Source organism: Aspergillus lucknowensis (genome assembly GCF_044049455.1).
Source record: "Aspergillus lucknowensis strain CBS 449.75 chromosome Unknown BJX67scaffold_40, whole genome shotgun sequence".
Classification (NCBI taxonomy): domain Eukaryota; kingdom Fungi; phylum Ascomycota; class Eurotiomycetes; order Eurotiales; family Aspergillaceae; genus Aspergillus; species Aspergillus lucknowensis.
In genome coordinates, this window is record NW_027263584.1 from 189,144 (window position 1) to 200,890 (window position 11,747).

The window sequence follows — 11,747 nt, forward strand, 5'->3', positions numbered from 1 at the left end:
CGAGTTTATTGTCACTGCGATTTCTATGACCAACTGTCATGACTGAAGCTGTTGCCATGCCCCAGAAGCGGGTTCTGGGCGATGCAACGAACACCCCCCGCAACGTCTTGCAGTCGCCTGGCGCGTTGAAGAAGCGAAGGATTGATGTCGATGCTCCCGCTAGACCGAGTCCGAGAATCCAGAATGGGCAAAGAAAAACTGGCTCGAGTCAGCCGCAGAAGAGTCAATTCGAGGAGGAGGTTCTTGAAAAATTGACCCAAGACATCAGCGGCTTGAAGCAGAACAACTCAGAGAAGGACCAGCAATGGGAGCGGCCTCCACTGGGTGAATTTGATCCAGCGAAGGAAAACATTTGTTTCCAGCAGATCGATGCGGAAGAGGGCACGGCGCTGGGAGGCCAACCGGCCATTAGGCTTTTCGGCGTCACTGAGGTATTCTTTTCACCTTTAATTCTCGGCCTCGTTTCTAACTTTGCGAACAGGCTGGACAGTCAGTGCTTCTTCACGTTACCGGATTTAAACACTATCTCTATATTGCGGCACCCGTTGGTTTCACGAAAGACGACTGCGTCCCTTACACGTCCTTCCTCAATACGAAACTTGGCCAATTCCCCTCGGTCGTTGATTCAGTTCAAGTAACCATGAGAGAGAATATTTACGGCTTTCAAGGAAATAAAAAGAGCTACTATCTTAAGATTACAGTGACGGAGCCCAAGAATATCTCGAAGTTGCGAACCGCACTGGAAGCACCTGGCCAGTTGCTTAACTACAAAGGGCTGTGGAACAAATCTGAACCTGGGATCCTGACTTTTGATAATATACAATACCTACTCAGGTTCATGATTGATACAGACATTCAAGGCATGTCGTGGGTCGAGGCGGCGGCGGGGAAGTACCATCTCTATTCCCCTTCGGAAAAGGTCTCAAATTGTCAGCTCGAGGCGCGTGTCGACTACCGTAATCTTATTGCTCATGCTCCAGTTGGTGACTGGGCTAAGATGGCGCCTTTGCGAATTCTCTCCTTCGATATTGAGTGTGCGGGACGAAAGGGGATCTTCCCCGAGCCGAACCAAGATCCGGTCATCCAAATTGCCAACGTCGTCACCCGCTACGGAGAGTCGAAGCCATTCATCCGCAATGTATTCGTTTTGAATACATGCAGCCTGATCGTCAATACCCAGATCTTGGAATTCAGAGAAGAAGAGAAAATGCTTATGGCCTGGCGCGATTTTCTCCAAAAGGTCGATCCTGATGTCATTATAGGGTATAACACCGCCAACTTCGACTTCCCCTATTTGCTGGACCGAGCCAAGCACCTCAAATGCACGGGTTTCCCGTTTTGGACCCGTTTGAACGGTATGAGATCCGAGTCCAAGGAGGCAAAGTTCTCAAGCAAGCAGATGGGCAACCGTGACACGAAGTCAACAAACACCAATGGCCGAATCCAGCTAGATCTGTTGCAGCTGATTCAAAGAGATTATCATCTGCGGAGCTATACGCTCAACTCAGTGTCCTACGAATTTCTCAAAGAACAGAAGGAAGATGTTCATCACACAATGATTACCGAGCTCTACAACGGAACGCCGGATTCAAGACGCCGTCTTGCCGTGTACTGCCTCAAGGATGCATACCTACCCCAAAGATTAATGGACAAATTGATGTGTCTTGTCAACTACACCGAGATGGCAAGAGTCACTGGCGTTCCATTCAATTTTTTGCTTTCTCGCGGTCAACAAGTCAAGTTTCTGAGTCAGCTTTATCGCAAGGCACTGGAACAGCAACTAGTGATTCCGAATATCAAGTCAACCGACGAGCAAGATTACGAAGGCGCCACTGTCATCGAACCTGTCCGTGATTATTATAATGTGCCGATCGCTACGCTTGATTTTGCCTCTCTTTACCCTTCTATCATTCAGGCACACAACTTATGCTACACTACCTTGCTCAACAAGAATAGTGCTGCTAATCTCAAACAAGACGAAGACTATATTGTCACACCCAACGGAGATATGTTCTGTACGCCTAAAATACGCAAAGGCCTTCTGTCACAGATTTTGGAAGAATTGCTGGGCGCAAGAAAGCGAGCGAAGAAGGAGCTTGCCATGGAGACTGATCCATTCAAAAAAGCAGTCTTGAACGGACGGCAGCTCGCTTTGAAAATCAGCGCTAATAGTGTCTACGGTCTTACCGGTGCTACGGTGGGAAAGTTGCCTTGCTTGCCGATCGCAAGTAGCACAACCAGCTATGGCCGCAAAATGATTGAAAAGACGAAACAAGAAGTTGAAGCTCGATATACTATCGCGAACGGTTATTCCCACGACGCAAAAGTGGTTTACGGTGACACCGACTCGGTCATGGTGAAGTTCGGCGTCACGGAACTTGAGGACGCAATGAAACTCGGACAGGAAGCTTCTGAATATGTCTCATCGAAATTCCCAAAGCCGATCAAACTGGAGTTTGAAAAGGTGTACTTTCCATACCTTCTCATCAACAAGAAGCGATATGCAGGTCTCTACTGGACAAACACGAAAAAATACGACAAAATGGATACGAAGGGCATTGAAACTGTTCGCCGAGACAACTGCTTACTTGTGCAGAACGTGATTGAGACGGTGCTGCATCGAATCCTTATTGACCGTGATGTCGATGGTGCCCAAGAGTACGTCCACCTCCCCCCCTCTCCATCACTTACTATCGTTACTCATTCTTTTTAGGTACGTCAAGGACACCATATCCGACCTTTTGCAGAACAAGATCGATATGTCGAAATTGGTGATCACAAAAGCCCTGACCAAGGATTCTTATACGGCGAAGCAAGCACACGTCGAGCTTGCTGAGCGTATGAAGAAACGCGACGCAGGTTCTGCACCTACTCTTGGTGATCGTGTTGCGTACGTAATCGTCAAGGGTGCCGGGTCTAAGAACTACGAGAAGTCTGAAGATCCCATTTATGTGCTCGAGAACAATATTCCAATTGACACAAGATACTACCTCGATAACCAGCTTGCAAATCCCCTGGGCCGTATCTTCGAACCTATTCTGGGAGAGAAGAAAGCTAACCAACTGCTTCACGGTGAACATACTCGATCCATCGCAATGGCGGCACCAACAATGGGAGGCCTAATGAAGTTTACCAAGAAGACGCAGACTTGCCTCGGTTGCAAAAAACCGTTGACCGGGAAGGATACTGCGGCCGGAGCGGTTTGCGACAACTGCCGTCCTCGTATGGGCGAGCTGTACACGAAAAGCCTGAACAAGATGTCGGACTTGGAAGTGAGATTCGGCCGACTTTGGACCCAATGTCAGCGGTGTCAGGGCAGTCTCCACTGCGAGGTTATTTGCTCGTCGAGGGATTGTCCTATTTTCTATATGCGGATGAAGGCGAAGAAGGACGTGGAAGATGCTCAGAAGGAGCTGTCTCGTTTTGATTTTGATCCTGGAGCGTGGTGATCTTCAGCTATTTTGTAATATTACCCTTGTTTGCTTTTGGCGTTTGGGACCCGCGCATTGGGATAGCATCGTATGGATACATTATTGAATCGAATATAATTACGGTATATCCTGGTACAAGAGGCAGGACCTCGGAATAGATTTTAATCCCGGAAGTCCTCTGTCTCTGCGCACACGCGCAGCAACCCTTCCTTGGCAAAGTGATCCGCGCGGCTAGTCAGGAACAGAAGTCCCGGCGTGGCAATGGATTCCCCAAGGCGTGAAGCAAATCAGACTTTAATCCGACGTCAGTTTCAGCTCGACTGCCAAATTCCCACAATATGTCGCTGGACCAGGCTCGTCGACGATTAAATCCGACGGTCGAAGAAGTGCGCGATGAGACGGAGAGTCATAATGGCGGAACTTCGCCCGAGTTCCGAGTTTCATGGCCAGAGGTGAGCGAATCCTTCAGCGCCTACCATTAAACAAGGAGTCATTATGCCACTTCTCGATTCTTTGATCTGGAACCTTTCTCGAGTTAGCTGGCTGGGAATTTTGCTAACCTCGAAACTAGCTTTGTACCCAGCACGAATCTGTTCTCTCGGCGCATGCGAGGATGCTGCAGACTTTGGGAAGCCAAGTTGCTTCCGATCCCGAGACGTCGAGGCTAGTCTCGTCGATGCTGGACAGGACAAATAAGCTCTTCCTCCAGTTTGAAACCGCCAAAAAGCATATCGTAAGTTTAAGTCGAACTCACCCCTACGTCTTCATCCAAGTTTGCCTCCGCCTAGGCACAGCTGGCTAACCTGGACAAAAATAGATACCGCGTGAGTATACTTTCCTGGTCATGCATTACGTCACTCGAGATCAAACTCTGCCCTGATGGGCGAAAATAAACCAGGATTGAAAATCTAATCGCTGGATAGGAATTATCAGAGATCCCGATTCTTCGAGGGCGCCAGCAAGTGATTCATACAATTCTCGTTCCAATGTACCGCCGTCGAAGGGTGGTACTGGGGTAGCCCAATCGAGGAGAAGAAAGCGACAGAGACTTTCTAACGATGACGTCGAGAAGGAGGCTGAGGTCCGGGAGCCGCTGCTGGCAGAAGCCCAGCGTCTGAAACGCAAACGGACGGGCTTTACTGTTCCTGGCGACGACGAGGATGTTCGGGATATTATTCCGGTGTCCTTGGAGACTGAAGATATCTCCGATGAGGTACAGCGGCGGTTGGAAATCAAGGAGGAACAGCGGAGGAAGCGTGATGCTGGACCTGAGAAACGCAAGCGAGAACGAGACAACCTGGCTTCTAATGGGAGTTCATCTTCTCTGGCCGGAACGAAGCCCCGGAAGAAATTCAAGCTCAGCGAGAATGTGAATAGGTGATGATGGGGAGGAAGACTGAGTCACCGGAGGAGTGTACCGGTCATTTGTCTCATCGCGTGAGATGGTCAAGATATATGCATGGCGGCGGAATTGAAGGTATCGAGTCTTGGTTCTCTGCTCCTATCCAGCCGTTGCTTTCCTACGGTCACAAGTCCTTTTTTAGCGACATGTACCTCTAGGATCCGCCAATCAAGTGCTGTGCCTGCCCTCAGTCGCTCTCGGTCTCGCCCAGATTAAGCTTTCCTGCAGGAACCCTGTCAATCTCCCGAGAGCTTATTTGAGTCGAAAGAGTCAGAATGGAAATAGAGTTGGTTCCTGAAGGTGCTCTATCCAGGGCAGGCTCTGGGGCATAAATACTGCTCATCCTGGCCCTTGATTCCTTCTCTCTTCTTTTCTCTCCATCTCTCTTCCACTGTTCGCCAGCTCCATAAACATCATTGACCACTGCTCGCGGAAAGAAGACTTCTCAAACAATAACGCCTTTCTTGAAATCCGCCCGAGAACGTGCTCAAGACAACAAGATTATCACCCTTCCACGTCGACCACCTCACAATCACCCACAAGAAGTAAAGTACCTGCGGGAAAAGAGCCCAAATCGAAACGTTGCTTTTAATTGTTTTTGAATTTTAAAACCTCTCAAAAAAAGCTTGATCTCCCACAAGCGAAAATATCCGAAAATTGTTAAATTTGATTTTATTGCAGATCCGTTATCGAGAATAAGCCTCGAAGCAGGACCAAGCTCTGTGGAATCCTTGTCCACCTAGTTGATACATCTTGCTTGACTCTTGACGCCTCTTCTCCACCTAATTCATCATGTCCACCTCGCCAAATACCTCCTTCTCTTCTTTCAACCCCTCCGGTCAAATGGCCGGGGCAGGACCTTCCACCCCTCGCCAGGGTTGGGGTCGCGGAGCTGGGAACTACAACAACCGTAGCCAGGTATGTATACTCCCCACCCAGTGAGGGCTTGTACAGACTGACTGACAGACTACAGGGTCCGGAACCTCGCTACAACCGAGGACACAACAAGCGGAACGCGTCTGCTCCTGCCAACTCCGCGCGCACCTGGAGGAGAGATCAAGGCAGTGAGCACGCCTACCCTCCTCGAGTCAACCCCCACCCACAAAACAACCAAAACAATAACTACCGCATCCACAAAGACAACCGCTCTGGACAGGCGGCCTTCTCCCGTAAAAACTATCGCCCACCCGTTAGGCGCGCTGTCGATCATGTAGGTACCTCAACTACAAGGTTACATACATGTATACATGAGCTAACAAGCTCAGGACGGCGATTCCACTATGACTGGCATGCCATACCTCTATACCAAAGAACAGTGGCGACGAATCCAACAAGTCGTCCGCCGCCAACAACAACAAGAACGCCAACAACAACAAGAGCTCGAGCAACAACCCACCGAACTCGACACGGTGATGCCTGACATCACCGACATCGACACCGAAATGACCGATTTCCCCGCCTCATTGGTCACCGACTTCGAAATCGCCGCCCTCGAAAGGGCGTTTGACGAAATTCTCTCCTTGTAAACCAAACAGCATGCCGAGCTCCGAAATAACCACAAACCAACAAAGTCAACACCATGAGACCAAGAAATCCCTCAGATGGAATGGCAGCTAAGGTTGAGGATAGCCGCTGGCTCCTCCCAAACGGGGGTGATGGCCGGGCCAACCATTGTCGGACTGCGCAGCTGGCAACTCGCACGTCACGTCTAGGTCGAGTGAGGCTCATGGTGTATAGCAATAATATCAACAATCAATCCACCAACTACGCCGCAATTCCACATTCCGTATCGAACCGACGATACAACCCCAACAAAGGTCGGTAGTTGGCGGGAGCTGGCCACTCTCGCCACTGCCAGCGGAGGATATTAGGGTTTCAGATCCCAACTGGGGATATCTTCTCTCCTCTCTACATCTCCCTCCTCTTCCTCTTTACCTTATATTTATTGATTCATGTATGATCCCGACCAGGTTTTTACCAAGTATGCACAAAGACTGCGGCTTGGACGTTTCCCTGTGTCTATCCACAGACCCAAATGGGGGGATCTCTCCACTTTATGAAGTGTCTTTGTTATCCTGCTTAATGTCCTTCATGTACTGTTTCTCTTCCATCCGCTCCGACACCACCCTAGGTGGTCACAGCTCAGTGCACGGGGTTGTGGCTGCTGATGGGGGTGATACGCTCTCTCCTCTCCGTGATCTCGATTATATAAATTGGAATCAATAATTCCTTTGACATGTTCATTTTCTTGATGTAGCTGGACGTGTAGAAGTAGCTGCGTAAGATATTTCCTAGATGGACCAACGGTTGTGGGCGACTCATCCGACGTTCTCGTCTTCATCTGCCCTTATAGCGTATGAAACTGACAACACCCTTTCTTCTGCCCTGAATTACCTTGAAAGCGGACAGCAATCCGCACCCAGAGGACGCCACAGGCCCACATTATGCAGATCACACGAACGACGTGGTTCAGGCACCGGCATTGTCGTATCGATCTTTCAGGGAACTTGATCTCTTCACGGGGCGGAGCAACCTGTCGTCTGTCACCAAGTCCCTGATCCTGGTCTCTGCCAAGGCAGGCACCGACTCAGCTGCACCTTTACCAGCGAAATGGCGGCCCTGGATTCGTCTCGCTCTCTGTGAGAGAAGCATAAAATTACCGCGTTGCGGAACTTCACGGCCAATTCAGCCTTACCCTCCGCTCTTTTGGAGAAGAGACGAAAGTGAAGTCAACTCCAGCCCAAAGCGCAGCAAAACGCCGGAACGAGTTTAGCGGGGCAAGAAGATCCTCACTTGAAGATGAAGCCAAGGAAGACTCAAAAATCCAGCAAATTTGCATGAGATTTGAAGCTGCTTTCATTGGGGACGGCGGAGGATCAGCGCACTTGGCACTCTGCTTGGCACAGGGCTGAGCGGCGTCGCCTCGCTGGTCCCCTGCACAGCCTGCCTCATAATTGCCTGTTTGGGCCTAGTCAGCGCTGGGTTTGTCTCATTTCGAGATGTATGAGCCGATCTGTGGTCATCGAGAGGGCGACGACGAGGTGAAGGGCTTCAGTTGAAGGGGAGCAGGTTGGTACATATAAGGACCCTGGGAGTCGCTTCATCTGGGTATCTCCTCACACTCACACTCAAAATCACAATCACAATCAAACAATCCTCTCTGCCTCATATCTGCCTTCCGTCTATACTGTCTTAATTATCTCCTCGATCCCCCAAACTACAACACAATGCGCCTCACCGCAATCTCCCTCACCCTCCTCCTCTCTCCACTCGCGGCCCTCGCAACCCCCAACCTCGCCGCTGAAACCAACAATGCCATCCTCAAGCGCAGCCCAACCCCCATGAAGCCGCTCATGGCCCGTGGGCCGGGCCAATCCCCCGCAAATCTCCTCGCGCGCTCCCCCCGCCCAGACGACGACGACGAGGACGACGACGTCTCCTGCGCCAGCGACGAGCGCCAGTGCGGAAGCGCCTGCGTCCCAGAGGACTACAACTGCTGTCCCTCCGAAGTCTCCGGCGGGTGTCCGCGGGACGAGGAGTGCCAGGAGGACAACGGCCGGTGGGGATGCTGCCCGGAGGGCGACGACTGCTCGTGGGACGATGACGATGACAATGACGATGACGATGATGACGACGACGATGTCTTCGACCGCATTGAGGACTTCGGCGATGATGTCAAGGATGGGTGGGATGATTTCTGGGATGGCGATGATGATGATGCCGCTGGGATGTTGAAGCCTGGTGTTGGTGTTGCGCTTGTTGCGGCGGTTGTGGCTGCTGTTCTGCCTTACTAGCTGGAGTGAAGTGGGCGACGTTACGAAGTCCTTACTGGTAACGGCGTTGGGAGGGATTTCTGGATTTTCGAAGTTTCTATTTTCTATGTTCTGATATCCTCTGCTTGACTGAGCGTAATTGGTATAGATCACTTGAAAATTTGATTTCCTGACTTCATAGTCTGACTTCATACTTTTTAATACATTTGTTGTTTGACATATCTTTTCTTCGGTATGGTAGGAGCTAGGAGTTGGACTATCTCTACCTCCGGACACAAACAGACATCTTGCTTAGCCTGCAGTGTTTGTTGACAAGGGCCTCTTCCTCAGGAGTTGTGTCATCAGTTTCATGAAAACGAGCCACGCAGCACCAATCCACAGCAGTAGATTCACTCAATCTAACCGTCTGGTTGACGGCACCAGCCCTAATTTCGGGACTACTATGTACAGGCATTTATCCCATCCTTCTCATCCCCAGCCCACCTTCCCCTTCTTCTTCGAGCAACGGTAGAGAACATCCCCCACATGTCTGGTCCACTTTAGCCAAATTCACCTCTAGCAATAATCAGCCACGCATTCCTTGTACTTCGCCTCGTAGCAAGCAATATAGCAAGCGTTCGCGGTGCAGCTAGCCTTGCACGAACTCGAGGCGAGGTTGGCGCAGTCGCTCTTGCAAGAGCCTGTGTCATCCATTAGCATGCCGCATGATCGGCAACTTGAGGCCTCGATCTGAAAGTGAGGTGTAAGGCGTACGCTTTTCGAGATTGGGCTCGGCAACGGGAGAGGCAACGGCGATGGCCGCGAGGGCAAGGGCGACAATGGCAGTGAACTTCATGTTTGCGATTGCGAACACCTCGTTGGAAACGAAAATATGGTTGATATAGAAGGTATTTGAGCTTGATCAGGCTGGATCTTAATGATGAAGAACCCCATTTCAAAGGTTGAAGGCGTGCTGGTATTTATACCTCTTCTTTGCCAGCTACCGAGTATATCGAGCACGGATGTCCGGTCCGTTCTGGCGATGGGTGAGAGAAGCTGTCTCACTGCGATAGTGCCAATTCTGGGTTCGGCGAGAGGTGAGTCTCTGCTTGCTTTCGAAAACGCGAATGCGAACCGCTCCATATTGGAAATTGTGGAGGTGAATGCTATGTGATTCTCGTATCCAGATCAGCAGGCTAAATCAAGAGATGCGCCAAGCATATTCTTTACCAGATCCAAGACGGACTGGGGATAAAAACTCGTATTGCGGGGTTAGCTGCGGAACTCTTGCTCCGAATTGCATGAGGGCCAGGGTGGATTGACTGGTGGGAATAGTAGGTTCGCGTGGCCTGCAGCATTTTTGCTGGCGTGTGAAACTCGACGGAGAAAGTAAGTTATCCTCTGTTTGGTGATAAATTTCGAGTCTAGATTCGTATTCTCCAGATTTTTGTTCCCCGAATCTGACCAGCAGTCAGCCACAACATGTAAAACCCCGTGGCAACTTGAGTAACTTCGTTGGGCTCGGGAACTGCGCAGAGTATCTGCTGGTATCCTCCCGAGAGACTCCGCTGTGCTTGAAGCAGGCGAACCACCAGGCGAAACGGGTCTTTGATGCTATTCTCTGCCTCATCCCAAGCATACTCAAATTTCCTTTGCATTCCACCGCGCATCCTCAACGCAATCACCCTGCCTTACACGTGGGATGACCTCGGGGGAGCAGGTCCTTACGCTGCCAGAGTCGACAATGGCATCAATCTTGGTCTGGATCTTGGTTCTTGGTGAAGGGTCGTTGCCGGCTGGAAGGGGGTCGGCAAGGCTGCCCCGTTGGTAGGATCCGCCGCGTGGAAATGGACACTCTTGAATCGATTGCTGGATCCACCAGGTGAGTTGAAACGAGATCGCAGGTTGCTGAAAGCACCGGGATTTTGATAATGGATCTCTCCGAGCGAATGTGAAGGACTCATGGTTGCCGAATCTCGAAGCTGGCAAAATGGAGAAGGGCGGAGGTAGTGATATTTTCGCAGCTCCCCTTGGAAAGTTCGTCGACCTTCAGTTCTGAACCGTGAAGTTCCGATATCCAGACTGGGAAGGGATGACTGGAAGCCCGAGTCGACTGAGCGAACGTTGGTCTCCGGTTGCGGACCTTGGCGCTTGACAAGAGGGACGAAGAAGTCCAACCATGAAGGGTGATCAAAAATCGACAACCTTGCAGAATCAGCTGTCCCTGCGAAGTACGCCAGAGAACATGTCTCGAAATCTCATATGTCCGTGAGACTTGGGTGACCACGAGGATATCATCACCGCCAAGCGCCGTATATACACCCAACCCCATGTTATACACACAGACCCGCATAATGTACAAGTCATCCTATGTCATCATATACAATTACTCGTCTTTCTTTTTCTCCTCCGTTTTCTTCTTATTCTCGCCCCAAGTCCACACTTCCCAGATATGCTCCTTGATCAAATCCCCGTACCCCTTTCCTTCATCCAACGCCTTCTGCTCCTCTTGAAGCCTCCTCTCCTTCCAACCGGCTTCTTCATTTCCCATCCAAGCTCTCTGTAGAACCCCTTTCTCCTGAGTTTGCCGTGCCTTTAACTTCTCCATCTCCTCCTTCGGGACGCCTTCCTCCTTCATCCTCCCCTCGCGGGCCGCCCGTAACCGCTCCTGGACCTGCTTCGCCCGCTCACTCGGCAGATCTCCAATTCCCAAAAACGACGATGACGATGAAGTCGAAGACGGGGACTTCGGCGATGAATTCGTGTACGCAAGACGCGACTCGATGCGATCGACGATACTCCGCCCCGTGTGTTCGCGCGTGAGGTGGTTTGCGGAGAAGGCGAAGGCGGTTGTGAGGAGGACGGTGAGGTGGTCTAGTTTTCGGGGAGGGAGGGCAATGAGGACCGGCGAGGCGACGAGGAAGGTGATCGCAGCGTAGTTTTTGAAGCGCTGGAAGTCGGCTTCCCGCGAGGTTTGGGTTGTTTCTTCGGGCATTGTTTGTTCCACCCCCTTCTTTTGAGCTTTGTTGGATTGGGTCCGTAGCTTAGATCGGGACGCGCAGCAGTATCAGGTGTTTATTCGACGGTTGCTGTTGCGATTAAGAGCTTTGAGTTGGTGAGGTCACTTTTTGGTCGGCGATCGGCCGAATCTCGGCAGAGATT

The 11,747-nt window shown here is 50.9% G+C and overlaps 6 protein-coding genes across 6 annotated transcripts; 4 read left to right on the plus strand and 2 right to left on the minus strand.

Annotated features, from left to right (window-relative positions):
• Positions 1-38: 38 nt before the first annotated feature.
• Positions 39-3,449, plus strand: BJX67DRAFT_373867 (DNA-directed DNA polymerase delta POL3; the record flags this gene model as incomplete). Its single annotated transcript, XM_071031458.1, has 3 exons — positions 39-431; positions 482-2,658; positions 2,714-3,449. The coding sequence occupies 3 exons, from the start codon at positions 39-41 to the stop codon at positions 3,447-3,449; spliced, it is 3,306 nt and encodes a 1,101-aa protein (XP_070883480.1).
• Positions 3,450-3,639: 190 nt separating this feature from the next.
• Positions 3,640-5,219, plus strand: BJX67DRAFT_221428 (uncharacterized protein). Its single transcript, XM_071025756.1, has 4 exons — positions 3,640-3,883; positions 4,003-4,164; positions 4,249-4,255; positions 4,355-5,219. Exons 1-4 carry the CDS (start codon positions 3,770-3,772, stop codon positions 4,810-4,812), a joined length of 741 nt encoding a protein of 246 aa, XP_070883481.1. The 5' UTR covers positions 3,640-3,769; the 3' UTR covers positions 4,813-5,219.
• A 406-nt stretch (positions 5,220-5,625) lies between these two features.
• BJX67DRAFT_383756 (uncharacterized protein) lies at positions 5,626-6,359 on the plus strand (the record flags this gene model as incomplete). The annotated part of the gene is made up of 3 exons (XM_071033515.1): positions 5,626-5,751; positions 5,807-6,043; positions 6,099-6,359. The coding sequence occupies 3 exons, from the start codon at positions 5,626-5,628 to the stop codon at positions 6,357-6,359; spliced, it is 624 nt and encodes a 207-aa protein (XP_070883482.1).
• A 1,701-nt stretch (positions 6,360-8,060) lies between these two features.
• On the plus strand, positions 8,061-8,627 carry BJX67DRAFT_383757 (uncharacterized protein; the record flags this gene model as incomplete). Its single annotated transcript, XM_071033516.1, has 1 exon — positions 8,061-8,627. The coding sequence occupies one exon, from the start codon at positions 8,061-8,063 to the stop codon at positions 8,625-8,627; it is 567 nt and encodes a 188-aa protein (XP_070883483.1).
• A 534-nt stretch (positions 8,628-9,161) lies between these two features.
• On the minus strand, positions 9,162-9,441 carry BJX67DRAFT_383758 (uncharacterized protein; the record flags this gene model as incomplete). Its single annotated transcript, XM_071033517.1, has 2 exons — positions 9,162-9,286; positions 9,360-9,441. The coding sequence occupies 2 exons, from the start codon at positions 9,439-9,441 to the stop codon at positions 9,162-9,164; spliced, it is 207 nt and encodes a 68-aa protein (XP_070883484.1).
• Positions 9,442-10,613: 1,172 nt separating this feature from the next.
• Positions 10,614-11,746, minus strand: BJX67DRAFT_221514 (uncharacterized protein). The gene has a single exon (XM_071025757.1). The coding sequence runs from the start codon at positions 11,578-11,580 to the stop codon at positions 10,972-10,974; it is 609 nt and encodes a 202-aa protein (XP_070883485.1). The 5' UTR covers positions 11,581-11,746; the 3' UTR covers positions 10,614-10,971.
• Position 11,747: the final 1 nt, after the last annotated feature.